The sequence below is a fragment of the Lithobates pipiens genome, unplaced genomic scaffold, assembly GCF_037356315.1.
Source record: "Lithobates pipiens isolate NorthernLeopardFrog02 unplaced genomic scaffold, aLitPip1_a1.2 Scaffold_8, whole genome shotgun sequence".
Classification (NCBI taxonomy): Eukaryota; Metazoa; Chordata; class Amphibia; order Anura; family Ranidae; genus Lithobates; species Lithobates pipiens.
Genome location: NW_027507903.1, coordinates 519,854,318 through 519,868,934, shown reverse-complemented (window position 1 = coordinate 519,868,934; position 14,617 = coordinate 519,854,318). Strand labels below are relative to the sequence as shown.

Sequence of the window (14,617 nt, the reverse complement as noted above, 5' to 3'; positions counted from 1 at the left end):
TTTCTTCTTTTTGTTATAAGAAAAATCGAATAAACTAAATTTTAGTCATACATTGAGGGCAAAATTTATTTAGCCACATGTCTTTAGTAAAAAAAATGTCAATAAGCGTATATTTTTTGGTTTGCGCAAAAGTTATAGCGTCTACAAACTAGAGTACATTTTCTGGAATTTACACAGCTTTTAATTTATGACTGCCGATCTCATTTCTTGAGGTGCTAAAATGGCAGGGCAGTACAAATCCCCCCCAAATGACCCCATTTTGGAAAGTAGACACCCCAAGGAAATTGCTGATGGGTATGTTGAGCCCATTGAATATTTATTTTTTTTGTCCTAAGGGATTGAATAATGACAAAAAAAAAAAAAAAAAAATTTTTTTACAAAAAGTTGTCACTAAATGATATATTGCTCACACATGCTATGGGCATATGTGAAATGACACCCCAAAATACATTCTGCTGCTTCTCCCGAGTACGGGGATACCACATGTGTGGGACTTTTTGGGAGTCTAATCGCGCACGGCACCCCGAAAACCAATCACCACCTTCAGGATTTCTAAGGGTGCAAATTTTTGATTTAACTCCTCACTACCTATCACAGTTTCGAAGGCCATAAAATGCCAAAATAGCACAAAACCCCCCCAAATGACCCCATTTTGGAAAGTAGACACCCCAAGCTATTTACTGAGAGGCATGTTGAGTCCATGGAATATTTTATATTTTGCCAAAAGTTGCGGGAATATTACAAACTTTTTTTTTTTTTTGCACAAAGTTGTCACTAAATGATATATTGCTCACACATGCTATGTGCAGAAGTCAAATTACACCCTAAAATAAATTCTGCTGCTTCTCCCGAGTACGGGGATACCACATGTGGGGGACTTTTTGGGAGCCTAGCCACGTACGGGACCCCGAAAACCAAGCACTGCCTTCCGGATTTGAATATAAAATGCTATAAAAAACAAACTAACCAGAGTCACCCGTAACACTTATACGGTGATCAGTGGTGAAAGGGTTAACTAGGGGCAATCAGGGGGTTCAAATTTTTATTAGGTAGTATATGGGGGTCCCTGGCGCTATATAAAAACCTGACGGGGAACCTAAATAACTAACTGGCTAACCAGCGTCACCAGTGACACTTATACTGTGATCGCTGGTGAAAGGGGGTGAAAGGGTTAACTAGCAGCAATCAGGGGGTTAAAACCATTATTGGGTAGTATATCGGGGTACCTAGAGCTATAAAAACCTGGCGGTGAACCTAAAAAAATAACTAGCTACCTAGCGACACTAGCGACACTGATGCAGCGTTCAGAAAAATTATCGCTTAGTGACACTGGCAAAAGGGGGTGAAAGGGTTAACTAGCGGAAATCAGGGGGTTAAAACCATTATTGGGTAGTATATCGGGGTACCTAGCGATATAAAAACCTGGCGGTGAACCTAAAAAAATAACTAGCTACCTAGCGACACATGCAGCGATCAGAAAAATGATCGCTTAGTGACACTGGCAAAAGGGGGTGAAAGGGTTAACTAGCGGCAATCAGGGGGTTAAAAACATTATTGGGTAGTATATCGGGGTACCTAGCGCTATAAAAACCTGGCGGTGAACCTAAAAAAATAACTAGCTACCTAGCGACACTAGCGACACATGCAGCGATCAGAAAAATGATCGCTTAGTGACACTGGCAAAAGGGGGTGAAAGGGTTAACTCTAGGGGCAATCAGGGGGTTAAATCTTTATTGGGGGGTGATAGGGGGCTACCCTGGACCTAACACTAACTGTCCTGACAGTTTTTACTGTCACAACTGACACTGAATGCATTGATCAGTAAAGAAATGATCAATGCAATCAGTGACACTGTGACTGGGGGGGGAGGGGGGGCGGGGGGGGGGATCGGGGGGGGTTTGTGTGCCTGTGTGTACCTACATGTCAGTGTAGTGTTGGTGCACACTTACTTTTACTGTTCTCCTCGTAGTCCGGTCAAAAAGACCGCCCCGAGGAGAATGACATCACTTCCTCCTTCCTGTGTAAACAATACACAGGGGAGGAAGCTTCTCATTGGCCAGGAGCGATCCAGAGGGGGTGGCCGAAAACCAACGGCCATCCCCTCATCACGGAGCGCTCCTGGACCGAATCGGACCGCCGTAACCAGCGGGAGGGGGTCCGATCGGACCCCCCACCCGCTGGAAGGCAATCACGTAGATGTACGTGATTATGCCTGCCTGTGCCATTGTGCTGACGTACAATGGCAATACGGCGGTCCTCAAGTGGTTAACCACTTCAATACCGGGCCATAGTCAAATGACTCCCACAGATGGGATCTCCCATCCTAGGTTGACGTCATATGACGGACTCAGTATTTTGCCGCTCCGGGCGTGGCGATCGTGGATGAGGTGTGTCCCTTGGACACAGACCATTCCCGATCTGTGTGGTTGCCAGCCCATCCACCCCCCGATACACGTGACTGGCCGTGTCCAATCACAGCCGGTCACATGTACTGTGCACATTCATGTCACTCGTGCAAGCGCCTAGGGCACGTGCAGAGCGGCGATCAGGGATGCGGCTTGTCACCCTGACACAGCCCAACCCCGGTCACAGTAAAGAGCCAATGAAAGTGACTCTTTACCACGTGACCGGCTGTGTCCAATCACAGCCGGTCACAGAATGTAAACAAACCGTGGTAACGAGATGTTACCGGGTTCTCCTCCTCACACACCGATCGTGTGTGAGGAGGAGATTGCGTAACATCTCGTTACTGCCTAGTGTACACCAATCACACACTGATTACCCCCCCCCCCCATAAAGAGGACCTATCACCAGTCATCAAAGTACCTGTCCTCACCCATAAAAGTACCTGTCATCACCCATCATAGCCCGCCTGAGTACCGGAGTACCTGTCACCAGCCCGTCTGAGTAACTGAGTACCCGAGTACCTATTTGCAGACCATGCCTCATAGAGTACACATCAAGGTATTTGCTTTCCAAAATGGCGTCATTTTGGGGTTAATTCCATTGCCCTGGTGCTCCAGGACCTTCAAAAGTGTGATAGGTAGGAATGAAATGAGATGTGAAATGTATGCTCCTATTACGCATGAAGGTACTACTTCAATGTTGGACCTCTGTATATGGCCAGGCTGTGTAAAAGTCTCACACATGGTATCACCATACTCAGGATGAGTAGCAGAATGTATTTTGGGGTGTCATTTTTGCTATGTACATGCTTTGAGTTAGAAATATCTTAAAAACTGACCACTTTGTGTGTAAAAAAAAAAAAAAAATAGTTTTTCATTTTTCTTGACACATTTTCCGAAGACTTGTGGAAAAAAATGAACTGTTCAAAAGACTCATTATGCCTTATAGAATATACGTTGGGGTGTTAGCTTTCCAAAATGGAGTCATTTTGTGGGCGATTCCATTGTCCTGGTGCTCCAGGGCCTTCACAAATGTAATAGGTCGTTAGGAAATTAGGTGTCATTTATGCTCCTAGAACCCCTGATGGTGCTCCCTGCATGTTGAACCTCTGTGTGGCCAGCCTGTGTAAAAGTCCCACACATGTGGTATCGCCATACTCGGGAAGAGTTGCAGAATGTATTTTGGGGTGTAATTGGAAGTATGCATATGCTGTGTATGAGAAATAACTTGTTATGCCAATTTTGTAAAAAAAAAAAAAAAAAAAAAATTCTTTTTCCCAAGAATTGTGGGGAAAAATTACAACTTCAAAAAACTCACCATGCCTCTTACTAAATACCTTGGACTGTCTACTTTTCAAAAAGGGGTAATTTGGGGGGTATTTGTACTTTCCTGACATTTCAGAGCCTCAAGAAATGAGATAGGCCGTCAGTGCATCAGGTGTGATCAGATGTGATTGGTTCTCAATGATTTGCACCATAGCTTGTAGACTCTATAACTTTCAAAGACACTAAATAATATCCACTATACATTTTGGCACAAATTTATGAACAAAAATTACTTATTTGCAAAATTTTATCATAGAAACTAAAAAAAAGTGTGTTTTTTTTTTTTTTTTTTTTTTTTCACTTATGTCGCAAAAAATAAAAAACCCAGTGGTAATTAAATACCACCAAAAGAAAGCTCTATTTGTATGAAAAAAATGATAAAAATGTTGTTTAGGTACAGTGTTGCATGACTGAGTAATTGGCATTCAAAGTGTGAGAGCGCTGAAAGCTAAAAATTGGTCTGGGAAGGAAGGGTGTATAAATGCCCTGTATTGAAGTGGTTAATAATCTTGCTCTTGGCCTGTTGGTCACTTTTTTTTACTTTTAACAACTGGCACACAGCTACGCAATGTATAAATGTCAAACCTTTAGTCAAAATGTTATGACATCAAATAACCATTTTTAAAGTATATTTAAAGACCAAAATGTTGTGCGAGTGTGGCAGTGATATTAAAATGTAAGCTTTTCTATCACACTGCATGATATTAATGTTTTCAGTATTTATTTACATGCGATTCTGATATTAGACTAACCTGAGATTAGACTAACCTTTTCAATAGGCACGTGTGAATAACCTGTACAATCCTAATATCAATGTGTTTTCAGAGAAATACTTTCTTTTTTCCTAGTACTGTTGGCGATGGACTGGATTTAACTTTGGTTTTGACTTGTTGGTCACTTACACAAACCGCTATATCATATTTAAAAGGAACACTTTGAATCAGCCATGTAGTGGCTCAGTCAGTCTGCAGCCACAAAGGAACATTGCATACAGGTAGGTGGATTATATTTCAAATTAAGTGGCAAATCAGCTAGCTGGGTTCTTGGCTTTATATCCCAACATGATAAAATATATATTTTTTTTAAATGACTAGGCACACATTTTAATGCGCATTTCTTATGATGTACAACAACTGCGGCTAACCACGTATTAATGGTAGCCTTTGACTAATTGAAGATATAACTTTAGCTGTGCAAGGTTTTTCTTACTACAAACCTTTTTGAGTCCAGGACTGGTTCCCACCAGATCCAGTGCAGTGCATTCTTCTTTTTTTTTTTTTTTTTTCCTGCATCAAAAACACATTGGATGTGTTTAACCACTTCAGCCCCGGACAGATTTACCCCCTTAATGGGGCCATTTTTTTACGGCACTGCGTTTAACTGACAATTGCATGGTTATGCAACATTATACCCAAACAAAATTTATATATTTTTTTTCCCCACAAATAGCTTTCTTTTGATGGTATTTGATCACCTCTGCTCCTTCTTTTTTTTTTTTTTTTTTTTTGTGCTATAAAAAGAAGCAACAATTTAGAAATTGTGTGTGTGTGTGTGTGTGTGTGTGTGTGTGTATGTGTATATATATATATATATATATATATATATATATATATATATATATATATATATATATATAATATAATTTTTGCAGTAGCGATCAGTGATTTTTAGAGAGACTGCGACATTGCAGCGGACAGATCGGACACCTGATATTTTTGACACTTTTTCAGGAACCAGTGACATTAATACATTGATCAGTGCTAAAAATATGCACTGACTTTGTACTAATGACACTGGCAGGGAAGGGGCGATCAAGGGGTTAAATGTGTTCCCTGTTTGTGTTTTCTAACTGTATGGGGGACTGTGTGACTGTTGAAACACACAGATCCGACTTCCTGCTTAGCAAGAAGATCTCCAGTGTTGTCCCCTGACAGAATGGAGATCTGCTTTGTTTACTTCAGCAGATCCCCATTCTGTCTTTGCAGGGAACAGCCGGCAGACATTAGCTCCCCCGCTGGCCCCCGATGACTTGCACAGCTGAGCCACCTTGCCACAGTACATCTGCAGCGGATGGTCAGCAAGTAGTTAACATGGATTCCAGTTGCCCTATGTCACACCAGTGCAGTGCGTTCCAGTGAAATAAACAAAAGTAGAACGTGTTGCGGTTTTTTTTTTCTGTACAGAATGCTTCAGGAATGCCGCAAAACACATAAACTGTACCGGAATGCATGTAAAAAATCCAACACACTGGAATGCATCAAACGTGCATGCAGAAAACACATCCAGAATGCATAAATTAGTGTGAACTGCCCCTTTAATGAAAGAGGAAAAAATAGCAACCCCCCAAACAGATTGTCTAATTACAGATTTTTCTTGAAGTCTCTCTATAGTTAGATTTTGATAATTTTTCAATTGTATATAGAAAAAAAATATTAAACTTTAGCCCCACTCCAAGCTCTTCCATCTTCCACACTGTATGGTAAACCTAAGGAAGAAAGGCAGCCTGCTCACATCTACCTTTTTTTTAAGGACAATTTAAAAAATTGCCACGAGTATTAAACCTTTGTTTAATCCTCCAGGGAACCTGGGGCACATACTACTTGTCTCCATTTTAAATCTGTGCTATGGTTCCTTCGTAGCATTGCTTGATGGCTAATCCCTTCTCCTTATACTGCTATATGATAACGCTGGATGAAGGAGACAGTTTAGAGAGGAGGCAGTGTGACTGAGTGCACACAGAGGCTGCACAGCCCTTCTCCCCAAGCTGCCAATTCTCCATTTAACCCTACAGGCCTGTGCTTCCTATTCTCCATTATATTTTCCTAAAATACTAGCTTGATTGAGCCAAAACTCCCCTTCTATTTCGGAGGAGATAAACTATCAGGCTCTTAGCTTAATTCCTTGTTCATGACTGCAGCCACTGAAGCGCACCATCATTCACAAAAAACGCAAGGACATGGATAGCTCCTTTGAATGCATGATGTAGGTTCACAGTAATAGATTCCAAATGCCAATACCAGACTTAGAATCAAATCCGGACCGTTTACCTGCTTAACTGATGAAGAAATAATGGAGTAGCCCACACCTGGCCATGAAACTGCTTTTGATTCAATTGTCCAATTTAATTTTGGTCCCTTGAAAAAGGGGATGGCTATTCTTTTTGCATCTTTGTTCTGTCTTTCCCAATTACTCACATTCTTGATGTAAATGTGTGGTCTATCACTTTAAAGGAAACCTGTACGGAGAAAATGTGGAAGCGGCCATTGCTGTCCTCTACTTATGAAATAGTTGCTATCTTGATCCAGTGGCTTCAGTATTTTGGGGCACTGACTTACAACCATTTAGCAGTTTTTCAAATCAGGAGTTACTACTTTATTCTAACATTAATCTGCATCCCATTTCTAGGCCAGTGACTTTTAGTCACTGAAGCCAGACAAAGACAGCAGTGGTTATCCGGTGTCCCCTTGTTCATCTCCATACAGGTTTCCTTTTATTTTTAAAAATCCCAACATCTATTTATAATAATGCCTGTTGTTTGCACAGATTGCGCTTGTTGTCATTTGATAACAATGGTAAAGTCATCTGCAATAGAACAAGTGGATATCAGATCCTTGGCCTTGAGAAAGATCAGGTAAGTGTAATGTTTCAGTAAATAACATGCTCTGATTAGACTCCCTTGGCATTCTTTATTTGCCCCAAAAATGGTTAAAACTTTACAAAATTCACCTTCCACAGACTTTGGGGTTCAGTACTAGGTTTGGGTTTACCCAACCCAGGCAGATTCACTCATCTCTATTCTGGAAATACCTAAGCCAGTCATACATGGTTTGAAATCTGGCCGGTCCAGCAGGGCCAGATTTCTACAGAAGTCGATCTACTGATTGACTTTGGCACAACCAACTGGATTCTCCCTGCTTGGTTAACGCTGCAGGCTGTAGCCTGCAATGCTGATCTGTGTATACTGACGGTATGGAAGTCTCCCTGCTGTCAGAATACAATAACACGGTGGGATGATTCCTTCATCCAACCCAATGTGTATACAGAGGTATTGGGTATGTTTTTATTTCATTCAACCCAAGGACTCCTGTATGGGCTCATTGTAAAGTCTTGTTTCTTAATTCTATTAAGATAACAAACATGTTATACTTGCCTGCTCTGTGTGTAGTGGTTTTGCACAGGGCAACCCCAGATCCTCTTCTTCTCGGATCCTTTGCTGGAGCTCCTGGCCCCTCCCTCCTGGTGATTGCTCCCACAGCAAGCAGCTTGCTATGGGGGCACCTGAACCGACTGACAGCTTTGTGTATCCATTCAGACATAGAGCTGCGCCTAAGCCTCACCACCTCTCTCTCCTGACTTGGCTAAGTAAGTTTGACAGCAACAGGAGCCAATGGCGCCTCTGCTGTGTCGTAGCCAATCAGGAGGGAGAGTCCCGGATGACCGAGGCATTCCTGGACATCACTGGATAGAGATGGGGCTCCGGTAAGTATTAGGGGGGCTATCACTAAGCACTGTTAAGTGTGAAACGCGTCAGTTCGTTGCTCATATTTTTTTTTTTTTTTTTTTTTTTTTTTTTGCTGTGGCTTGTATCTGTTGGACTTTTACTAATAAAGGCTATATTATGGAGTGCGGCTGTCCAGAACTTCCTTTTTGCCTCAAGTATTAGGGGGGCTGCAGCACACAGAAGGCATTTTTTATCCTAATGCATAGAATGTATTACGGTAAGATAAAACCTTCTGTCTTTACATCCCTTTGCTATCCATGTATGGTGATAATAATTGTACAGAAGTTGACAAGCAACCTGCCAGGTAAATTCCTTTTGATCAGCTAGAGCAAGCAACGCTAGTCAGTGTATTCTGATGGTGGGGGAAATATCTCCACTGTCAGAATACAGTTGCCCAGTGGGCAATATTCCCCCATTCACTCTGAATGTGTGGATGAGGTAATCGGGTCAGTGTTTTTTTTTTTTTTTTTGCTCCTTTTTTCAACCCCAGTGGGTTGAACGATAAAATAATAAAACTGCATCATCTGTGGGCTGCTTTAGACAGGACATTAGATATTTTAGTGGCAGGTCTGCCTGTTTATAACTGAATAAATTAGCTTCAGTGTAATCTGCATCTTAACATCCCTTCAGCTAATTGTAGCTATCTTGAACATTGCTGAGGCCTGAAATGTTATAGAATGCATATACAAAAAAGCAGAACTGATTGGAAAGAAACCTTTTTGCCACTTTATAAAGAAGAAATAATCTGGTTGAAGATTGAAATAGATTTTTTTAATAACATTAAAACACAATGGACAAAAAAAAAAATATATATATATATACCGCGCTAGACAAACTTTCCAACCAATTGGTAACCTGATCTATTGCTAAATCTACCAACTGGCCAAAAAAACTTTTAAACAGGCAGCAGCTCTGGTGGGATACAAACACAGACAACAATTTGTCCATTATGTGTCACTTACCTGACACAGGAGCCAGCGAAGTCACCGCTGTCCCTTGTAGTCAGGCGCATCCATCTTCTCGGTGGCGTCTCGCAGCTCCGCCACTGTCATTCGGCAAAGCAGTGATGACGTCACTCCCGTGCATGCGCACGGGAGCAGACATGCGCGGCAGCTCCGTTGTTGAAAATGCCGCGCTCAGTGTGCCTGCGCGCCGCTGTCTATGGCGCAAGCGCTGTAGACAGCTGTGCCTGTCTTCGGGCAAATATCTCCTAAACTGTATAGGTTTAGGAGATATTTCTTGGACCTACAGGTAAGCCTTAATCTAGGCTTACCTGTAGGTCAAAGTGTGTTGTAAGGGTTTACAACCAATTTAAGAGCTGCACCAACTGATTAAAAAATTGTAAATAAGGAATTTATATATGAAATTTAATATCCATAATAATTATTCGTTGTTTACAAATAACAGCAATCTTGTCATAAAAATTATATAGCACACAACAAATTGTATAAGGAATAAAGTCCACAATAAAAATCCTACGTTTTTCCATCTGGTAAGCGCAATATCACTCTGGTGGTCGGGCAAGTTTTCACTTTGTACAGTACATATGAAGACACCGGGGTGTTTCAGTCTGGACTATTGTCCTTTATTTCTCCACGCTGCTATTTTTATATGAAGTCAGTAATAATCAGGATTTTTATTGTGGACTTTATTCCTTATAAAATTTATTTGTTTCAGCTATATAATTTTTTTTATGACAATTTTGCTGTTATTTGTAAACAACGAATAATTATTATGGGTATTTTAATTTATTTCATATATAAATTAAAACACAATGGTGTGTTATTTTCCATGAATGTGGATGCTTTTCTTTCTTTTGGTTTGAAATGAGCAAAAAAGCTGTCAAATGCATAGGTCTGAAACAAATTAATATATTCGAGCAATTTTCTGAGCACTTCTAAAAACATCTAAGAGACGGCCGCGTGGGTTTTCACTCACTAAAGGCTTTAATGAAAACCTGAGCAGCAAACACTTCTCTCACTAATTTCTTACCTTAGGCCTCTTTAACACGGGACGGATCCGTGATGATCTGTCCCGTGAACATTGCTTGCTCAGCTGTGCAGGGACAGACCTGTCAGTGCCGCTTTCCCCTATGGGAGATCGGATGACGACGGACTGCAGAGTCCATCACCCGATCCGCAGACGGAACGAAAAGTAGGTTTTTCCTCTGTCACACTTTTTCGGATCGGAGCGGGTTGGATGTCAGCAGACATGTCACCGCTGACATCCGACGATCCATAGAGGTCTATGGAGCCTCCATTCAGGTCCGCCTAAAAAACTTACAGGTGGACCTGAACGGATCATTCCTGTGAAAGGGGCCTTACCCAAAAGTTGCACCTGCAGAGTTGATTAGGCTGTCCGCATGGACAGAACTGATATAAGGCTGATAATTAATCTTCAGTAATGTGCATGCTGGATAGCTGGGGTTATAACTCTTTGTCATGAATTTTTTAATTCTCTCTTCTTTAAGCATGGTTGTTTTTTCATTTTATTTTAAAGCCTGACTCCAGGAAAAACTTAAAAATGATCCCTTGTGGGGCTGTGCCTGCACTGCGAGGGTTAACTGCTTGTTTATGTCAAGGGCACATAGAAAAGATCCTTTACTTTATTCTCAGCTTCTCCCTTCTACTAGGCCAGTCCCTGCAGCATATTTGCCTTCACCATTGTATGTACTGTATGTATTGTATTAATATTTACTTTTTTGTTTTTCATGAAAGTGGAGTTGCACTTTTAATAGTACTGATTTGTCTATTACAATATGTTTCTATTGTGTTAACTCCTTAAGGGACCAAGTGCACTTAGCAATCTGTCTCTTAATTCCTAAGCATTGTAGCCAGTCAGGTACGCAAACCCCACCCCCTTCGACAGTTCTGCTAAGTGGGAGACAGATTTGTGATGGATAGCTGTGGTGTTTGGCAGCAGGAGCCACTCTGGAGACCAGCGCTGTCCTTAACCAAACAGATCACACAGCCAGCAGCACTGTGTGTCTCTAGTGGCTGCTTTTACACATCTGCAGATGGATGGCGTAAGGAAGTGTCTGAGCTGTCAGTTTTATGCATGAGCAATCAGCGATGTCAGGCTGTGTTATACAAGGCATTGGCCTAACCTTGCAGATCGATCGTTAGTATTGAAAGTTCACCCAGCACTGCAGCACTCGGTGATGTATTGACTGGGCTGTGTATGTGTGCACAGCAGTTCTGATAGACGCACAGAGAACCACAGTGCTGAGTGATCTTTTGCTGTTGTAAACTAATAATGAGTGCTGCTTATTCATTTATAATGGTAAAAAAAATCATTCAAAGGTGTGTCTCTGTGTAATGTATCTGCAGCTATTTGTACACACACACAAGGCAGATACTTTACACAGAGCCAAAGTTCTGAATTGTCTTTTTTACTATTAAGCGTGATCGGTCATTTATAATCACAACAGATCACTCGGAGGGGTCTGGGCTCTGTGCTAACTGCACTCCTCCCCCTACCCCCCTCAGGAACATCCAAATTTGGGCTCCAAAAGATGATGGCGCTACAGCCCGCATATAGAAGTGTGTTTAGGGGACAGTGGGGCCCTGTTCAGAATGGGAACACGTGCTATATAATAAAAAATGATAGTTGTTCAAGTAAAAAATAGCTTCAGGAGAGGTTTAAAAAGAAAATGCCATTCAAACATTCATGTCCTCAGTGTACACTCTTCTGTTGCTTTTGATCAGTTCTAATGAGTTGGCACACTGGACCACATACATACTCAGCTGAACTCTTTCATCCAGTTTATAGACTAATATTCTTGGGCAAAGTTCTACATGCTGTAATAACTTGTGTTTAAATTGATCAGAAGCTGATCACCAGTCCAGACAGATTTTTCTAATCAGAAAACGACAGAATACAACTTCGGAAGTGATGTATTGTACCATAATGTGTTCTTTCGTTTCTGAGCATGCGTGTTCTTGGCCTCGCGATTATTTTTTGGACTAATACTATGCTGATTAAGCATAAATCATTCGTTCTGCTATCGTACAAGAAAACTAAAGGAGTGTGATTGGCATGCCTCTGCCGCCTTGTGTGTAATGAACAGTCTCTTCCTTTGCCAGGTTTGGTGCTAATAAAACAATTCTAGCAAAAAGAAAAAGGGGGGTGCACGACCTATTGCATTACCACTGATGGAGCTTTATTCAAATAAAACATAGCAAAATGAATACTCACAAACGAGTATTGATAAAAGGCATAATCAATACAGCAGAGTCCACTCCTCCGAACATCAACAAGCCTGGACCTGATGTCAAGTGGATCGAGCAATACCCCAACAAAATGGGTGACGCGTTTCAGGGGAGAATCCCTTTCCTCAGAGCCTAAACGGGCAATGGTTTCTCACAAAGGGGCAGTGATATATATATATATATATATATATAATGTGTATATGTGTGTGGCTGCCCACACCCGAGCTTCACACAACCTACCCCTACAAACCACACCCAAAAAGGAAAAAAAAATAATTAAAGGAGAATTTTTTTTTTAAAATTAGTGTTTAAAATCATTCAAATAATTAACTCAATAAATACCTTCAAAAATTAAGAATAGAATGGCTGGTTAATTTATCGGTCCCCCAATCACCTCCAGTCGACTAATCGATTCATTAGAGAAGGGGTGAATGTATACCTTGCTCATAAAACAAAGTGTACAAAAAAATGAATAGCAAGCTAAACATTACCACGTTGCTGATATTGTCATGTGAATATATACCAACTCGGGTATATTCGAATGACTCCCTACTGAGAAACCATAAGGTCCCCCTGAGTTGGTATATATTCGCATGATAATATCCGCAACGTGGTAATGTTTAGCTTGCTATTCATTTTTTTTTTTGTACACTTTGTTTTATGTGAGCAAGGTATACCTTCACCCCTTTAATGAATCGATTAGTTGACTGACTGTTCGACTGGAGGTGATTGGGGGACCGATAAAATAGCCAGCCATTCTATTCTTAATTTTTGAAAGTATTTATTGAGTTTTAATTATTTGAATGATTTTAAACACAAATTTGTAAAAAATTCTCTTTTTAATAAAAACATTTTTTTAATGAAAATAGTGTGTGTGGGGGGCCAGGCCCCTCCATTGCCCCCTTTATGGGGGCGTCGTGGTTTTTTTTTTTTTTTTCAGATATAATATACAATATATACATATATCCTATATAGATTATATATTTTATATATTTCACATATATTTTTTATCACAGCAGATTCTTGTAGAGAATTATTTTAGAGACTTATTTATGAGCTGACATCGTCCGCATTTGCTGGCAGCACCACTGCCCACACGTCCTGTGTATTTAGACGGGCTGGCTATAGCGGGTGAAGCGTATACATTCTGGACCGCACTACCAGCGCACACATCTACTCTCTATGCAGGCGTCGAGACACTAGGTAGGCCACTCACGCATGCAGGCGCGGAAGTGATATGTGAGGTAGCCGGAAGTTGCGGGTGGAACGCATTTCCAACCGAGCTTCCTGCTTTGAGCTACAGCTTGCGTTCCAGCAACCCTAGCGTGCATAGGAGCGGAAGTGAGGTGTGGGGCGACCGGAACGCATTCCCACCCGCACTTCCTTCATATAGACAAGCGTGCGTTCCAGTTAACCATCCCACAGTGACCCCGGCAAATCATATGGATAGTGGATGAAAGACACACAGGCACAACTGTTAACACCACCATCACTGTAATGTCCCCATTACAATTAATAATAATAATATCAACACTTCTAAGTATATCACTATAGAAATCTCCCCTTGTGAGCATTAATTTCATTTTCTTAAGATTTTTCATGCATTATTTATTATGGTAGTGGATACATAAAATGTGCCTATCGCTATACAATATACAGTGCCTTGCGAAAGTACTCGGCCCCCTTGAACTTTTCAACCTTTTGCCACATTTCAGGCTTCAAATATAAAGATATAAAAAATTTTATTTTTTGTGAAGAATCACTAACAAGTGGGACACAATTGTGAAGTGGAACGAAATCTATTGGATTTTTGAAACTCTTTTAACTAATAAAAAAATGAAAAGTGGGGAGTGCAAAATTATTCGGCCCCCTTGCGTGAATATTTTGTAGAGCCACCTTTTGCTGCGATTACAGCTTCAAGTCGCTTGGGGTATGTCTCTATCAGTTTTGCACATCGAGAGACTGAAATTCTTGCCCATTCTTCCTTTCAAAACAGCTCGGTCAGTGAGGTTGGATGGAGAGCGTTTGTGAACAGCAGTTTTCAGCTCTTTCCACAGATTCTCGATTGGATTCAGGTCTGGACTTTGACTTGGCCATTCTAACACCTGGATACGTTTTTGTGAACCATTCCTTTGTAGATTTTGCTGTATGTTTGGGATCATTGTCTTGTTGGA

The 14,617-nt window shown here is 41.0% G+C and overlaps 1 protein-coding gene across 1 annotated transcript in view; it reads left to right on the top strand.

Annotated features, from left to right (window-relative positions):
- The window catches only part of GMCL1 (germ cell-less 1, spermatogenesis associated), a 209,386-nt gene that overhangs the window by 176,197 nt on the left and 18,572 nt on the right, over positions 1 to 14,617 (top strand). Inside the window, exons 13-14 of the mRNA XM_077469455.1 lie at positions 4,580 to 4,725; positions 7,275 to 7,362. Coding sequence (XP_077325581.1) covers positions 4,580 to 4,725; positions 7,275 to 7,362 — 234 coding nt within the window. The remainder of the gene's footprint in view (positions 1 to 4,579; positions 4,726 to 7,274; positions 7,363 to 14,617) is intronic.